Here is a 17,786-nt window from a genome sequence, read left to right on the forward strand (position 1 = left end):
TGGTTTGTTTAGTTTGGGTGCGGTCATGTCCAATTTTCAATAAGTTACTCTCATCCATGCTCGGGTTGGTATGTTTTTCTCTAGCTAAAGAGCCTTTTTGGAAACCTCCCCCTGCACCTTACCCTCTTCCCTATTAGGGACCTTCGCTACCCCACTATCTTCACATTCTTCTTGGGCAGGAATATTCCTAATTGCTTTAAGATTGGAATTTCTGCCTTTAATTTTTATATTCGGCATATTTATAGTTTTTTTGAGCATCCTGACCCGTTTTCTAGTTTTTTTGCGTCTATTCACTGGAGATTGAGGTACCTCATTAATATCATAGTCCAAATTGTTAACAGGATCTATTTCATCGGAATTAGTCATTCCACCCGTTTCGAATACTGGGTCTACTAATTTCTTCTCTATACGTTTAGTCTTTTGTTTACATTTTTTTCCCTTTTTAGGTGGAGTAAGTTGGATAGTTATCGCTTGTTCACTACTGATATTCAAGCATTCCCCCACCTTAGATAATTCACTCCCGTGCTCCTGGGCACTAGAGTTTTCCAAAAACTGTTCTTGAGTAGACCCTCCTGTATCTCTTACAATAGCGTCCAAAAGGACAGAAGGGCTATCTGGGCAGCTCAATTAATTTCCATATTTATTAATGTTGGATTTTTTGCCTCCTTGGTCATGGGGGTCTAGGTCCACTATCCCTTTATCTGAAGAGGTAGGGCGATCCCCTGAGAGCATGATTTCCAACAAAATGGTGATTTTTGGATCCATAGTAGTTAGCCTATTCTCTTCTTCCACTCTATATTTTTCATATATATTCTGTTCTTTAGTATTATGATCATTATGGGTCTTACCCTCCACTAGGCCCTCTAAAAATGCCAAAGAAGTGACTAATTGGTTAAAGGCCGCTTGTTGGCCTACCATAGAGCCTCCGAGCATCTCTTGGGACTCACCTATAGTTTTCAGAACCAAATTTAAACTAATATGTAGGTTGGATAGAAGGGGTAGGAGATAGTCTCTATCTTCCCCACCTGAACAGGGAATTTCGTGTTTATTCTTAACACCCGAATGACTTTCCAATATAGTTTGATGAGGTTCCGTGGAACTATCCACTGTTTTCGGACATTGGTACCGTTCCATATCCTTTTGAGTGCAAGCTATCTTCCTATATATAGGCATTAAAGAGGTATCCAATGCCGTTCTAGTGGGGGTTAGTTGCTTGCCCTCTTGTTGTTTGCCCATCATAGTAGTGCCTCTAATAGTACAACTCAGCGCCCCCTCAGAAAGGCTCCTCCCATTTTTACCCTTGGATAGAAATCTCCCTGTCGGAATCTCCAAATCAATAATTTCTTTGAGCAAGTCACCCGTAGCATCCGCCATAAGTAAAAAGGAATCATCCAAGTTGCCCCCCCATTAGGTAGATTAATATTATGATTAGAGCGAATGGGTGTCTCTTTAAATTGTTCTCCCTAATTGGCATGCTTAGACTGGGTTGGGCTAATAGCACATTGCATCTTTGTCAAAGGTACTGAAGCAGTAGGATCCTGCAGGAGTGAAGCTGGCCCACCAAACCCCCTAAGCCTGCCTGCTCAACAATCTTTATACTATTCAACTATTGGCCAGGCAAACCCGAGGGGAAAGGGGAATGGATAAAATAACAAAAGACAAGAACTCCCACTGCAGGTACTTCAGACCGTCTTCTTCGGATGGCTTTTAAATCAGTGGAATTCCTAAAAGGATAATACAACCTTAAATAAGTAATATAAACGTCTTTTCTGACTCTCTCTCTCTCTCTCTCTCTCTCTCTCTCTCTCTCTTTTATCTTTTTCTAGTTACCTGTTGCCTAAGCTAGACTTGCTCTTAGGCTGCTTCAAAGAGAATGCTGTTGCTACTTGAAATGCTCTGTACGAACTTCTCTTCTATGTACCTCTTCTTTCTTTTCGAAACTGTGATTTAAACAAAACATATCCAACAATGTAGTTATTCCTAAAGCTAATGTGTATCTTGCTTCTATTTATTTTATTACACTAAATAGATATTAATGTAAGTCAAATTCCTTCTACCTCTGATGTGTCTCAGATGTGTCTTTTATGTTCACTTGAAATTTCATACTCTGTAGGAATTCTTATTTGAAAACTTTCTCAACGCTATATTTTTCTTGAAGAAAATTATTTACATCAGATCACGCTCACTGGAAAATTGCAACTGACACACTTCGTTTTCTGATGCGCTATCTTCAGACGAATGTCTTTGAAGAAATGCTGTCCGTAACACTACGCGACGCATTAAAAAATAAATCCAAGATGGCCGCGACGTTAACGCTACGTCGTAATGTTCTTTCTTCTATCGCGCTGTAAAAATACGATCGAGCAAAGCACAACGAACTAAAACATTGAATTATATTTAGAGGGTTAGAAAATAAGAATTAGAATTAGTAACTCGGCGAAATAGATCCGCGCGCCTGGTTAATGTCAAAAATACCCTTTAAACATCAAAAAGAAAATTTACTTATTTTTCCAGTATATAAACAAATAGTTTTTTCCTTCTACATCAATTTGTACAGCATAAAAGATGTCTAATATCGTCTTCAAATTTAAAGCCTTTGAATCTTCTTCCTTTTAAACAAAAATGCACTTAGCTTAGTTCAGTTCTTCTTTTAAATCTTCAGCTGCCCAGCAAACAGGTTCTGGTGAAAATCTTCAACTTTAAATTTCTTTCTTGCCTCTTTGCCTATTAAATAGATTTGGAAACTACAAAAGATTCTAGACTAGTAATTTGTAACTATACTTAAATTTACTGGAGCTAAAAATTACATGACCTAACCAGATGAAAAACTTTAATGAAAGGCAGTTTAGAATTGTCAGGAACATTCTAAATGACTACACAATGCTGCCTGCATCAGAATAAACCAATCACTGCTGGGAAAGTGTTCCACCATCTTGGCTTGGGAGTGTTTCATCTTTCTACATGAAAGTGAGTTAAGGAAATATGAACTAACTAAAAAGGATTCATTAAATACTTCAATAACATCCCCTTCTAACTTTCTTTGAATAGCATTTGAAACACCCTATTCTCCAAGGAACCCTGCCAATGTGAGATACAAATTGTGAGGTCCTGACAATCTTATTCTGTTCACCCCTCCCAAAAATAAACACTGCTGGCGAGATATGAGTGGAATGCTTAGTGCCAAGTGGGTATTTATCCTTATTATTTCCCATTGTATTCAATTTGGGTAAATCTGAGCCATTAATTTCCCCAGCTTGCATTTTTCCACTTAAAAAGATCTTCTGAAGTGGAGTGGATGCATGAAAGCGAACCACCCTTTTAGTACCAAATAGACTTTGCTGCAGGCATTCTTCGTCTGAGCTCCTGTCTAGACTCCAACATATCCCTATGGGCCCCAGTGGCCTCTATATCTAACATGTCTAAATTTCTCCCAGTAGGAGCTTGCACCTCCATGGTGGCAAAATCAATAATGGAGGGTCCCCCCACACTCCCTTCAGGTGTGTGCTCGGACCCTCCATCACTAACTTCAACAGATACATTAGAAGCAGTGTTATTTTCCATATGGTCTATATTAACAGTCGCCTCACGCTGTGTCGAAGAGACCAATTGAACCTCTACTCTCTTATTCTCTAGACTCTCCACAGTTTCGAACCTGCTTCTAAGTGCTGGCATACTTAAGTAATTAGAATGTACAAAAACACTCCTTTCAGGTAAAAAGTGAGAGGAGAGTACAACTCGCAGCCTCTGAGGATAAAGTAAAAAAATGAAAGAAGAGAAGAATATAAAAGGGCTGGGAAAGAAAACAATGTCGTTAAAATATGTGTAAAATGCAACAATTTTTCAAAGTCACTATGACATAGATGTAAGAATTATTATATTATGTTTACACTGCCTTGGGAACGCCCGATGGCTTGAGGAGCAGCCTTAGTCTGTCTCTCCTCCCCAATGTCCAACTAAATACTGGAGGTAGCAAACACGAGTTTCCTTTTCAGAAGTTTGATAAACAATAATCGAAATTGCAGATATATACCATGCAAGTTGAGGGCTTAAATAACAGTAAATGTAGGGCAATAGATGGACTCAAAGAGAATTCCTCCACAGTCACCCAATGTCCTACTAAATACACTAGTGCACCATACTAGCAGCAATACTGTAGTAAATAAACTTGCAGGAGTAGTATAGGATCACTTCCAGCGCCTCCCAGAGCCAAACAGCAGACAAACAGTGCTATAAAAGCTGCGCCCTTGTCTCCGCTGCGGGCTTAACGCCGCAAGGGTGGCTGGTCCGTTGTTAAATAAAAGAACAGGGTCACGTGATCCGTCACGTGGCCTCAGCCGGTACCGCCTCCTCCAGGAAGCGATAGGTAGACAGCAAGAGCACCCGCGGCTCGCAGTGCTACGTTTATCAAATTAACAAATTCAACAAACGTTCGCCTTCCAACAGTGCACCTTCAATGGATTACAGAACTTACATAGTTAGAACATCCATTTTAAGCCAACTTACCTGTGGTGTGTAGAAGTAGTAGGTGAACACTTAAAGGACATTTTTACTGGTGTTTATTAAAATAATAAAGATATGGCCAATAATAAAGATATGGCCTATCTTTCCCTATTGCTAGAGGGTTACTCCAGGTTATATAAATAACTAAAGGTGCTTATCAGTACGTCCAAAATTAATATGTCCACAGGCCAAAACTAGTTCCAACTGACCCTACCACTACTTTAACCAACTTAAATTTTACTAGGAGAACATCTCTATTTCTTAAACCATGTGATACTTCCCTTCTTCCCAAGGTGTTTGTGCACAGTTCTTAATAACTTCTCTTTCAGGCGTATTCATTATTCTCTTCTCAGTACGACATTTCCACGTAAATGGCTTTATATTTATTAGCTCGTCAGTTTCACTTCTCGTGTTCCAGAACAATGCCCCGGCAGCCTCCCGGTTCCCCTGTTCACCCTGTTACCATTGTATATGGAGGAGAATACTATCGGGCTTGGCACCCACTCGGGTTCTATCCATCTGCTCAGAGGTTGGTGCTTCTCCTTGTTGTTGGTGCCTCGCCCTCTTCTCTCTCGTTGCGACCGGATCTGGATGCGGGTCGTAGGGTGTCCTGTGGACTCCCCAGCTGGGAGCCTTCAGCACTGCTCAACAGGCACACCGGCCACCACAAAGTCATTGTGGTCACGCCACCACCGGGATAATGATTCCCTTCTCCTCATGTCCTCTCTACTCTGAAACTGCAAGCCTCCAGCACTTCCTCTCTGCTGCTTAGGACTCTTCCGAAGGACACAGGTGCCATAACTCGCCTCGGTTGTGCCTCCTCCAGGCCTCCCCTGCTTACGCTCTCCTCTCTAGCTTGGTGCTTTGCCTCTCCTCAGAGTACTCTCCTTGTTCAGCCTCCTAGTCGCTGTTAAATGTAGGTCTCTTCTTGGCAGATCCTCCTCCTCAGTCATAATGGGGCATTTTAGTTTTGTCTTCAGCCAAGTCTCTGGATCGTATAACGTTCTTCAAATCTTATAGTCCCATATATGCTACCATGGTGGATGGTCTAGGGAGTTCCTCACAGGAACAGTAGTCCTTGTCCTCCAAGGGGGAGTCTCTCCCAGTGACGTTCCACTTGCCCAGACCCCTAGTGAGGGTCTTGGGGAGTCAGCTTACTTACCAAGCCTCAAATGGGGAGGGTCCCCTTGGGGAGAAGGGAGGGATATCCTCGATTCGCCACATAACCTAATGGCTACTAAAATGGTGCATTGGGCAACCCTGGTGAAGCCAAACTAAATTATAGCGAACACCAACCTACTCCATAAAACCTCTTAAGTGTGGGTTTGTTTGATTGTTTATTTTATTTATATAGCACGGCTGACCCATAGGTATCTGGGCACTAGTTGATAAGAGGATGGTTACAAGTTACAGTTCATTTGAGAAAGTACAGAGATCACATGATACAAATCATACAGAAGGCATATGATACATGGCATTTAAAATTCAAGTAGTGCAATAGTTCAATCATAACTACAGTCATGTATGAGCAAGTGTGATCATGTAAGGGCGGATGGGTGCAGGGCTAAGAGGGCTAAGAGAAGAGATAGGGTTAGTTCTTATTCAATAGCCCGGTAATAACACTACTTCAACATTTTTCAAATACTTGGATAGTTTTTATGTCCTGAGGGAGTGTGTTCCATAGTTCAGAGGCGAGGACCAGAAAGCTAGAGCCACCTGCTCTTTTGAGGTTGTATCTCGGTACCACTAGGCAGGAGGTGTTGGTGGATCTGGTGGTGCGGGTGGACGTTGAAGGTGTCGGTGAGGTAAGGTGGGGCTTGGTGGTTCAGAGCTTTGTGGATAAGGCAGAGTTTTCTGGTTAATTTATTCTTGTATAGAGAGCCATTTGTGAAGTTTTCTAGTAGCTGATATGTGCTCTCTTCTATGTATGTTTAGGGCAGCTCTGAGAGCATTATTTTGCAGTATCTGCAGCATCTGCATTTTGTTCAGTATGGACTTGTTGGCACCTAGGTAGAGGCCGTTGCAATAGTCCGGTTTAGATTGTATAAATACTCTGACTAATATAAGGCAACTGTTGGGCAACAGTAGGTGTCTGCACGCCCTAATAAACTTGCCAGTGTAGTTGAAGCAGTCATGTTTACATGTTTGGTCAATTTGGAGTTTGCATCAAGGTAAAAACCTAGAGTTCTTACATCTTTGGCGATGGGTATTTTGTTCCCGTCCATGCAAATGCTGGTGTAGTTTGGGCCGAGTTTCTGTAGTTGGTAGGAGAACCGACCAGTAGAATCTTAGTATTATCATTCAGGCAGAGATCATGGAGGGCCATCCATGCCTGAATGATAGTGTAAATTTCATTGATTCGAGATACATCTGTGTCGTAGATGCCTGATAGGGGTAGGAGTATCTGGGTGTCGTCTGCGTAATTGGTGTAGGTGACACTCAGACGGTCCAGTTTATCGAATAGGAGCTTTGTAAAGATATTATACAAAGTAGGCGAGACACATGAGCCTTGTGGCACGCCGCAAGATGATGGGAATGGGGTTGGCCGCTGCCGTGGATTAGAAGACACGCATGGTCATGTTATTAAGTAATGATTGAATCCATAAGATAGCTGAGCTCGAGAAGTGAGCTGCTGATGCGAGGTGGTCACAAAGTACCTTGTGGTCGACCAAGTCAAAGCCCGCCGACAAGTCAAGGAGGAGTAGGATGCCCACTCTGCCTTTATCTTTTAGGTCGTCAATCTGGCTTTTGAGGTCAACAAGGGCAGTTTCCGTTCCATGTTGGGGTCTGAAGCCAGATTGTCGTGTTCCAAGTAATTTGTTGGTCTCAAGATAGGGTTGCTTACCTACAAATCCAAGACTAATATTTTTAATAGAAAAGGAACCGTTGTGATCGGTCTGTAATTTGTGGTTTTAGATGGATCCAACGTTCAAATCACCCTAGGACAGAAACGAGGAGCCTGAGGCAGTCCTAGTATTGGGTACCTTAGGGTCGACCCAACACCATAAACCTTAAATAAGGGACATAATGGCAGAGGACAAGCACCTCTGCCCACCAAAAAGCAATGGGGAAAAGCAAACACTTAAGGGACCCCATAAAGTGCCCCACTCTTAGGTCAGTGGTAGTACAGCCCTGAACAGGGGGTTGTCCAACAACTGATTTCACACTTCTCCAAAACAGATCTCATCCTCGTTTCTGCATTCTCTAGCTCCCGCTTTTCAGTAGTGCCTGTAAAGACTGGAGGGGGGTGTCTGTACTCCTGCTCGCTATATGGCAGAGGAGAGGCACAGAGGACCGCAGCCAAGATTCTTCATTGTTCGTAGCAATGGACGAGCAATGAAGGCTTAGCTCTCAGGAGGTGATGCGGGCTGGTTCTTAAGTACAGTGTAGTCCCCAATCACCCACAAAGGAATGTCCACACACTATGTTAATTAAAACACAGTCGTTATACAAATAAGGTTCAAGGTTATATACACAATCAAGATAATACACTGTGCTCCAACAATTATAAAATGGTAAATATATAGTTTTAAGTGGTACCACTATTATTCTGATTCCATTAAAATGCATCAACTGTACTCAGTTCAAATAACATAAGAATCAACACAGCAAACCGTATCAACCATAGACTTAGGAGGACGACAAGTTGGTTAAACAATTGGCAGAATCCTGGCCCAGATACCTAGACAGTTCTATATGAGGAGCCCCCCCCCCCACTTAGGCAACCTGTAAATGAAGACGCACTACCAGCCCAGTCCATGTATTAGTCTCATCTCCTTCTATAAAGGTTCTACTGCCCCAAAGTATGTGGATTCATAGAGTTCGTTGGTGAGTCATCGTCAACGGGCCCTTCTTGAGCACACTCCCTTTAAAAGGCAGGAGCCGCGCATCGTCGAGATTCGGTGAAGAAAGAGGTGACCGTGTCGTGGAGGGAGCAGCTTCGATCTTTGCGGTGTTGGCTGATGAAAGCTTGTGAATGTCCTGTGAAGGAGGAGTGGGGTGCACCTCGAAGACAAGTGTTTGTTGCCGCAAAGAGTCAGTGAAGAACTTTGGCCCATTAAGGACGTCGGGTCGTCAGCATCTGGTTTGGACGAACAGGACGGGACCACGGCTGGCTTCAGTAGCTTTGTCAGTGTCTTTGAGGTCTTCAGGTGGCGGGAAACCCACCAGCAGATTCTCCTCGGTCGTCCGCGGCCAATACTTTCTCAGACAGGACGAAAGCGGTCAACCTGGTTGAACAAGGATCAAAATATTCTTAGGCAAAAGGGAGCACTGCGGTGCTGGCGGTCGGCTGTCCGGTGCTTGTATTCATGCTCATAGCGGTCCCCTTCTCCGGTCGGCAGCCTTTCATAGGTCTGTATACCAGGGAGCTTTGGCAAATATCAGCTGGTGCACGATGGTCCCTCGTAGCTCAGGAAGAGGTCTTCTAGCCAGGTCCTCTCTTGGATCACTTCCTTGAAGGCTAAGCAGCTTTCAGATTAGCGAAAGACAGCAGCAGCAGCAGTTCTTCCAGTGGGCTTCAAAGTTAAGCATCAGTTTCAACTTCAGCTTCTGAACGATTTCTAGCAGTGAGAGGCCCCCCAGATATACTGTTGATCACCCATTCACTCTGCTGGGTCACACACAGGCAACCAATCACTCAGAAGGGCAGTAAGGCAGCCAATCGGCTCACAGTGCTTTCATGCCATTCTTCTCCATCCAGACACTCACAACACAGAATGTTGATTCAGACAAGCACTCTGCCATTCAGCACTACACACTGCATTCATATCAGTTTCGGACAGGGCTGTCTCAGTCGTTGTGTCAAACACCAAATACTAGACACCCATAACACAGTATGCAGATTCGTCACACACGCCATTCACCCCGGTCCCACCCCACGGGCGTACCCACATCATACAGTCATTGGGAAGGCTCCGGCCAGTCTTGCCTGGACTTTCCCACAATACCATATATGGAACTTCCAACCAACAGCCAGTTAGGGGAAAGGGACAGTCAGGGCTTCCCGGGACTTCGGGATAAGTAAGGTAACAGGCGATAGAAAACAAGAGGCCACATGGGCCATCTGTTTTTTTTAAATCAGGAATCCAGCGATTCCCATGACAGGGCCTGGGCATCCCAAAATGGAGGAATCTCAGGGCAACTGTCAATTCAGCACGGAGCTGCGACCAGCCCATACCCTGCTCTGTGGGCCACCCACAGGTCCCCAAAAACATACACTACGAGTACAGGGTCGTACTCCCACCCATGGGTGCCATAAGGGTATCCCAGGGGTCTGTTCACCAAACCAAATACAGGAAAAGCCGCACCACCAGGAGTCCCACATGAACTCCTGCGCAGAAAACAAGACAGAACACATGATAAAAAGAAATAAAGAACACAGATTTTGGAGGCCCTGTCCCTCCAATGCATTTCCAGCATCACAGCGCCAACGGGTTAATCTGCTTCCCTAGCCACATACTCACCCCACCTACTTATGCGGACACTGCCTTTGGCACGGCTGAAGAACAACAAGGCAAAAACACTACCAGAGCATACAGGTTTACTTGTTGACTTATTACATTCTTGTTACCACTGTTTTAGTCAGGGACATGTACAACTCTCTGTTGCTCCTGAGCTAGGTTTGAGCTATCAGAATATATAATAACATCCTCATTAAGTGCTCCACGTGAGCTAATACACCCTTCCAACACACATACTCACCCAACTCGCTTTTGCAGCCTCTGACTTCGGTTCTGTAGGAGCTCCACCTGGGCTTCTAGCTCAGCCTTCTGATCTTTCAACTCCTCCAGAGTACTTCGCAGCTGTCGCACTGACTCCTGAAGAAGTCGATGCTGCTTCTTCGTTTCCTCTAGCTCAACCCGGCTAAGGTGAGCTGCAGCAGCTTCCTGCAAATAGAGAAGGAAGCAGTAGCTTTTAACTTCTAGCACATGAGACATACCATGTGTGGATGGGGAACAGGTCAGTAGTAGCTGAGGGGTGGGGCAGCCATGGTAATTATAGGAACAAAGGTTGAGTAGGGCCAGCGATTAAGATCATAGCTCAGTTGGGTGACTAGGCTTTGAGTTTCCAAACAGGTCTGAAAAGACACCAATAGGAGGTTAGTAATGTTGCACAAGAAAAGAGAAAATATGCCCCTTTGTTCCTTTGATGTTCCAGGAGAAAGATACTTAAAGACTCTGAGCTAAGCTTAACACAGAGGGAAGTGGTTAAGGCTAGGGAGTATTGGGTGCAAATCCACAGATGGCAAGTGATCCCAAATATTGTTCTCTATAGCAAATGCCCCACCAATGTGAGGTGAATCACGTATTGCAAACAAACATTTGGGTGGTAAACATATTGCCACTAAATGCTTCAGTATGCGCTGCTGGGAACATAGACTATTGCAGTTGACAAGGTTTTCCCACGTCATGCGTGAGTAGATCATCAAGTCGTGCTTTTTGGTCATTTGGAATTTGTAGTCTAGAATATAAAATGGAAAAGCAAAAAAAAACACACATGACTAGTGTTAGTAGGCAAAGAATGAAGGCAGGACTGAAGGGCCATCACCTACTCCATCTCTGAAAAACCTGTTGCGTTTTTCATAATCTTGGTACAAAAACTGACATGACTGTTTAATGCTATTGCAGACAATCTTGGTTTCTAATACAATGCTAGCCATATGACATGCATTACTTACCGTGAAAGCATTTCTGACAATTGTATCTGCTTAGATTCACTTGCTGGGCATATAGTCCGACACCCAGTGGTCACCGCGGAGTATTGCATCTTGTCTTTCGAGAATCGAAAGGGGACATCGACATGGGCGTGCCTGCAAAACTAACGTGACATGTAGTGTACCCAAAATCCCTCATGTGTCAGGGTCCCCGCAACTGTATTTTTTCTGCCGTGAGGGAGCCTATGACTTTCGTGAGTGAGTACAGAAAAGAGAGAGTAGTAAGACGTCTATGTTCCTTCCATCCGAGCGCGGAGGAAGGGTGGGCGCATATGAATCTAAGCAGATACAATCATCAGAAATGCTTTTACGGTAAGTAATGCATGTCTTCTAATGCATGTTAATCTGCTTAGAATCACATGCTGTGCATAGACTAGCGAGCAGTACCCGGAGTTGGAGGTGGGTTGCGAGAAGGAACAGTAGTGAAAAGATGTCTTAGTACTGCTTGTCCCACTTGAGAATCAGACCTAGAATGAGTGTCTAGGCAATAGTGTTTTGTAAAGGTAAAGTACAGAACTCCAGGTTGCCGCTTTGCAAATGGACGATAGGGGAACATTTGCAACGAATGCTATGGAAGCCCCAGTGCCTCGAGTAGAATGCGCTCTAGGCTTGAAGGGCAGTTCTCTCTTAGCAAGAGTGTAGCAGAGTGTGATGCATTTGTCAATCCATCTACAGAATGTAAATTTGGAGACAGGGTCTCCTCCTCTACCTGCTGCCACTGAAATGAAAAACTGATTTGTCTTTCTTAGTGGTCGAGTTTTTTCCATGTAAAACAGGACTGCTCTGCGTACATCCAGTGTGTGCAGGCTTCTTTCTCCCATGTTTTAGGGGTCCTGAAAGAACATTGGTAGTCCTATGGATTGGTTCACATGGAAGTTTGAAATGAATTTAGGCGCAAACCTGGGGTGAGTGCGAAGAACCACCTTATCTCTGAACTGTAACAAAGGGGGCTAGAACTGAGAGCGCTTGTAGTTCACAGACTCTCCTAATGGAAGTAACGGCTATTAAAAAGGCAGTTTTGTAGGTGAGATCTTTGAGCCTTGCTTTATGCATGGGCTCGAAAGGGTACTCCACAACTCTAGTCAACACCACGATTCATTCCCATCCGGGAGCTGGGTTAGAAATGGGAGGGTGAATTCTCTTTACTCCCTCCATGAAAGCCTTAATAACTGGTACCTTCTACCACAACACCCTTTGTTGTGATGTAGTGTAGACTGAAAGAGCAGCTAAATGAACTTTTAAAGAGTTAAAGACCAGGCCTGAGTCAAGTAAATGAGTCGGGTACAAAACGATGTATAGGAGAGCAGTCAATGGGGTTGATGCTCTTAGATTTGCACCAGATGACAAAACGCTTCCACTTACTGGAATAGTAATATCGTGTGTTAGGATTCCTTGCCTCTCCGAGTAGGTCCATACTTCTCTGAGGGAGTTACAGGTGCCCGAACTCTATGACCTCAGGAGCCAGGCCGCTAAGTTCAATGTTTGCGGGCATGGGTGAAGTGTCTCCCCTTTGTCTTGCGACATGTTGTACGGGCAAGGCAGTTTCATTGGAGGAGATAGGGACATCTCCATCAGATGAGCGAACCAGGGTTGGCGGGCCCACATGGGGGCCACCAATATCATTGTGACTGGTTCCTGGTGCATCTTGTGCACCATCTTGTTGAGTAGGGGAGTCGGGGGAAAACCGTAAACAAATTTCCCTGACCAGGTTATCCAGGGTCCGTTGGAACGGTTCTGGGGTAATTGAAGGCGTAATCTTGGCATTGAGCGTTCTTGTCAGGTCCAGTCTTGAATCTTCCTGCAAGAGTGATGCTGGCGCACCAAACACCCCCCCTCTCCCTCCAAGTATGCCTGCCCAATAAACTCTTAGTAGAAATAACTACCAAGCTGGCAAACCCCAGGGGAAAGGGGAATGGAGAAAATAAAATGCAGATCTTCACTGCCACTCAATGACGCCCTCTGGAACTGGATTGATAGATGATCCCTCAGTGTCTGAAAATCTAAACACAAATGTACACAGATGAATGTTTGCTCTGCTCTTAAGTTCTATGTTGCTATAATTATGATTTACCACCCACTTTTTTAATAACTGCTGCCTATACTTGATAGCTCATAGGCTATTTACTTGCAATAGAGTTGTCTAAAGTCTTTAGGGAGTTTTTCTTCATCACTGAATACTTCCTTGTACAACTCTTGGCTCTGCCTTAGATCACTGCAGTCTTACTCCTTCAATTTTCTTTTTTAAATTTCTATTGTCTTTTCCTGCTTGCAATTAATTACTTCTGAAAATATTTCTTTTGTCATCTCTTCTTCAAAAGTATTTCTGTTCAAAACTAACTCTTAAAGTTTGCAAGTAAAACTACTGATTTTTATACACAGAAAATATCTTCAATAACACGTTGAATATTTTGAGTATGAAAATTCACTTTAAACTGAATTGTTTTACTTAACGCAGTCTTAATGAAACTGAAATCCTTAAAATGAAACTGCTGATGAATTCAGTCTTGAAATTTCTGCAGATAGACTCGATGCACAGCGCAATCTCTACAAAAGGACTTGAAGAAACTAATCTCTTCAGGAAGGTACGACGGACACGACGCACTTGACGCTTTTTTCACACAAGCGGGTCCTTTAACTCTAACGTTCATGTGACAGATGACCGAACGCGCACGCCGAAGAAAAAATACACATGGGGAAAATTGTTAATATGTACCTATAAATTAGGGTTAAACTAATTACATTAAATCGATTGAAAAGAGAACCGCGTGCCAGTTATGTGTTATTATTTGCTCGCACACCAATATTTTGTTGCACATAACGGCGCTTACAAGCTGATACAGCGCTCCCTCTATCACGACACATGCACACAGTAGAATATTTGCTGCTTTCATAAAATGTATAGCAGTTTCTTAGTTTTAAAAAATAAAGCTTTTCTTGCGCTGGGAACTTGAATTTAAAATACAGTTCTTTACTCTCAATACATACAACTATTTTAAACAAAAAATGCAATAGCTTATCAGGATGACTTAGCTTGCTTCATCTGTAAATATCCTCGTTTCAAATCAGACTTCGCTTTTTCTTTTTTGAGTTTTCTGTAGAATATTCTTTTCCTTGAATGATCTTCACACAACTTGGATTTATTTGGATTTCTATTTAACTTATTTACTGAGCTATGAAAACGGCAACCTTCCTCTTGGGAAACTGGAATGAAAGGCAGTTTAGAACTCTTGTAAGAATTCCAACTACCTTACCACTCTTCTCCTCCAATCACTGTTGCTGCAGGGAAACTCCATCTTGCTTTGGGGAAGCAAAAGCTTCCTGCACGCTTTTTCATTAAGGAATTTTTACATATTCAAAACCTTAATCCCAACCATAACAAAACCCAAACATCCTTCTACTAACACCTTCACTTAAAGTATGTAAATGATTAAACTAAAATGAATATCTACATGAATCTCTTAGTGAGTGTTTTCTGAAAGAATGTGTTTTTGGAAATTTAAAAATGTACCATGGAACAAGTCGATCTCTGGAAGCCCCATTCTACGAAAACGTTGGAGATAATGTCTTCGTGTAATCGCCATTCGTACTCCATGGGTAGTGGGGAATCTCTGCTGAGTATGTCTGCCAGAAGGTTGAGTTGCCCTGAAACATGTGTTTGAGAGCCCACTTCCAAATTTTCTGGGACAGTTTTGACAGCCCTGGAGAGAGTGCCCTCTTGCCTGTTCAGATAGTACATGGCCGTGGTGCTGTCTGTGAGGATCAGGACCGTCTTGCTCTGCAGTTGTGTCTGAAAAACTTTCAGTGCTTTGAATACTGCTAACAGTTCCAACAGGTTTATGTGGTTGGATGCTGTGTCTGACGACCAAACTCTGTGTGCTGTCTGTTGAAGCAGGTGAGCTCCCCATCCTGTGAGAGATGCGTCTGTAGTTAGAGTGGCCTCCACTGCGGGGTGGTGAAGGATTTCCCCTTCAAGAGGTTCTCCCTCGAACACCACCGTAGCGAGAGAACGAGGGCTGGCGAGACAACCACTCGATCGTCCCATTGTCCGCTGGCCTGACACCACTGGCTGTTGAGCCACTCCTGCATTGGACGCATGCGCAAGCGAGGAACCAACTAAATGCATGACACCATCATTCCCAACAGTCGCATAGCCTTGCGTACCGTCACCTCTCAACTGGCTACATATTGAGGGATTTGAAACAGCATGTTTTGGACCCTGTCGTTGGAGGGGAAGACGAGGCCGTCCTTTGTTCAAATTAGAGCCCCTCGGAACTGCTTGACCTGACTGGGGTCTAGGCTGGATCTCTTCTCGTTGATGGAGAATCCCAGACTGAAAAGAAGATCTATAGTTCTTTGGGTATTTGATAGACATGTTTCGTAGGAGTCGCATGTTATGAGCCAGTCGTCGAGGTAAGGATAAACTGGAATGGATTGCCTGTGCAGGTGTGCTGCTGCCACTGCCAACACCTTTGTAAATACCCTTGGTGCAGGTGCTACACCGAAGGGTAGTACTTTGAACTGATAGTGTTTTTCTTGTATCATGAATCTGAGGTATTTCCTGTGCGCCGGCAACATTGAAATATGAAAGTATGCATCTTTCATGTCCAATGTTGCCATGTGATCCCCTGTGTGAGCAGGGGAATTACTTCCTGCAGAGTGACCATACAAAACTTTTGGGGCTTCACAAATCTGTTTGCTGGGCGCAAATCTAGTACAGGGCGCATGGTGAGATCCTTTTTGGGTACAAGGGAGTACACTGAATAAATACCCTTGTTTACCTGTAGAATAGGTGCGACCTCTATGGCACCCCTTTCCTGCAGGGGCTCTACTTCTTGTAGCAGGATGTGCAGATGTTCCGGCGTCCGACGTCTTGCTTGTGGGGGGCTGAACTGGGGGGTCCAGCAGAATTCTATACAGTATCCGTGGGCAATGGTCTTTAGTACCCACTGGTCTGTAGTTATTCGCTTGAAGAAATTATGTTAGCCGGCCCCCGACCGGGGATGCATGGGAGGGGACCCAGAACTGCGGGTCATTTCTGGCCTGAGGCGGGGAGCCTCAAGGGGTAGAATTCCGGCCCCTACCTTTACCACGTCGTTGCCCCCTTGTGGGATATCGGGTGGTGTAGCTGCAGGTTCTTTGGGGAGAGGAACAGTTATTTCCCGTGCTGTATTGATTTTGAGGGAAACGTTGGCCACGAAAGGTATGTCTATTCCCACTCTTCCTTTGTGAAGGTCTCTGGGTGATCTGATCCAGAGTCTTAAGGGTGTCATGCTCCTTTTTTGCAGTTTCAAGGGCTTCATCCTCTCGCTTGGCCCATTGTGCATCAGCATAGTTGTCCAACAAAGTTGTATTGTTTGCAATGCGAGTGGAGTAACCCGCTGCCGCAGTGATCCTTTTCCCCAGAGCGTAAAGTCTTACACTCCTTATCATGGGGTGCCTTCCCAGTAGCTGGGGGAACCCCTGCTCTTTTCCTGGTGGTTGTCACAACCAGTGAATCTGGAGTAGAATGACCCCTGATGTAGAAGGGGTTAGAGGGGGAGGGTTGAAAAAAAAATTCTACCCTCAGATTCACTGCTCTAGTAAGTGCGGGTGTTAATAAGGAAGGGGCCAATGGCTTCTTGATTGAATTTAGGAGAGGAATAGCTTGGCTGGCCGGTGGTTTTTCTTTTAAAATGTCCGCACACAAAATCAGACTCTGGAACAGCTTCCTGAGTAGCAATGTTGAAGTGCTCTGATGATTTCCTCAATATGGCGTTCAAAGCCATTTGATCATCAACCAGGGAGGCCTGTCGAGTGGGGGTGGTTGGAGGGGAGTCCAAGCACAAGGCATCAGGTTCCGGTGTTGGAGTAAGTGATCAATGGGGTCTGGGTCTACTCCCCCAACCCTCAGTGGGGTCCAAATGAACCTCCTCAGAGTCTGCAAAAGGATCTTCATCCTGAGCCTCCTCCTCAGTGAGGTCATAAATATATTCCTCTTCCTTTTCATCTTGAGAAGGGTCAAAGACCCTCTGCAGCTTAGCCACAGGAAGAGGGAAATTTTCCTCCCTAGATCTCTTGGGTGTGGACTTCCACCACAAACCTTTCTAGCCTGTCCATGCATCCTTCAAATTTTTCTCTGGTCCAAACAGATGAACCAGAGCGGTCCAGGGGTGGAAAGGGTTCTTTGTGGATCTTCTGTCTCCAAACGTTGAGATTTCTTCTTCAACGTTGAAGAAATCCCTTCAGGAGCTTCCGAAAAGTCTTTTCGGGGTTTCGACGGTTGACGCGTGTCCTTTTGTCTGTTTGTAGGCCTTTCCGTAGGTTCTGGTAACTCCTTCGGCCTATCTCTGGATTTTGACAAATCCTTGTGCTTGTTCTTGGGTTTCGATGAATCCTTGGACTTTTGTTTGTGAGAATCAGCCGAAATGATCATGGCGATGCTTTCGGTAATCGCTTCAGCATCTGGAAGTTCTAAAGTTCGGGCCTCTGGTTGCGCGACTACTTTCGGCGGAACCGGGGCCTTTCCGGCTGAGGACGCTTTCTTACGATGCATCTCGACGGATTCCTGAATATCCAGAAGGCCCGGCCACGT

At 44.3% G+C, this 17,786-nt stretch overlaps 1 protein-coding gene across 4 annotated transcripts in view; it reads right to left on the reverse strand.

Moving 5' to 3' along the window:
* CEP164 (centrosomal protein 164) overlaps positions 1–17,786 on the reverse strand; it is a 586,844-nt gene that overhangs the window by 115,925 nt on the left and 453,133 nt on the right. For all 4 annotated transcript variants that reach the window (XM_069614472.1, XM_069614471.1, XM_069614470.1 and 1 more), the window contains one exon: positions 10,204–10,388. In XM_069614472.1, coding sequence (XP_069470573.1) covers positions 10,204–10,388 — 185 coding nt within the window. The remainder of the gene's footprint in view (positions 1–10,203; positions 10,389–17,786) is intronic.

The sequence above is a fragment of the Ambystoma mexicanum genome, chromosome 9 (genome assembly GCF_040938575.1).
Source record: "Ambystoma mexicanum isolate Mex_15411 chromosome 9, UKY_AmexF1_1, whole genome shotgun sequence".
Taxonomy (NCBI): domain Eukaryota; kingdom Metazoa; phylum Chordata; class Amphibia; order Caudata; family Ambystomatidae; genus Ambystoma; species Ambystoma mexicanum.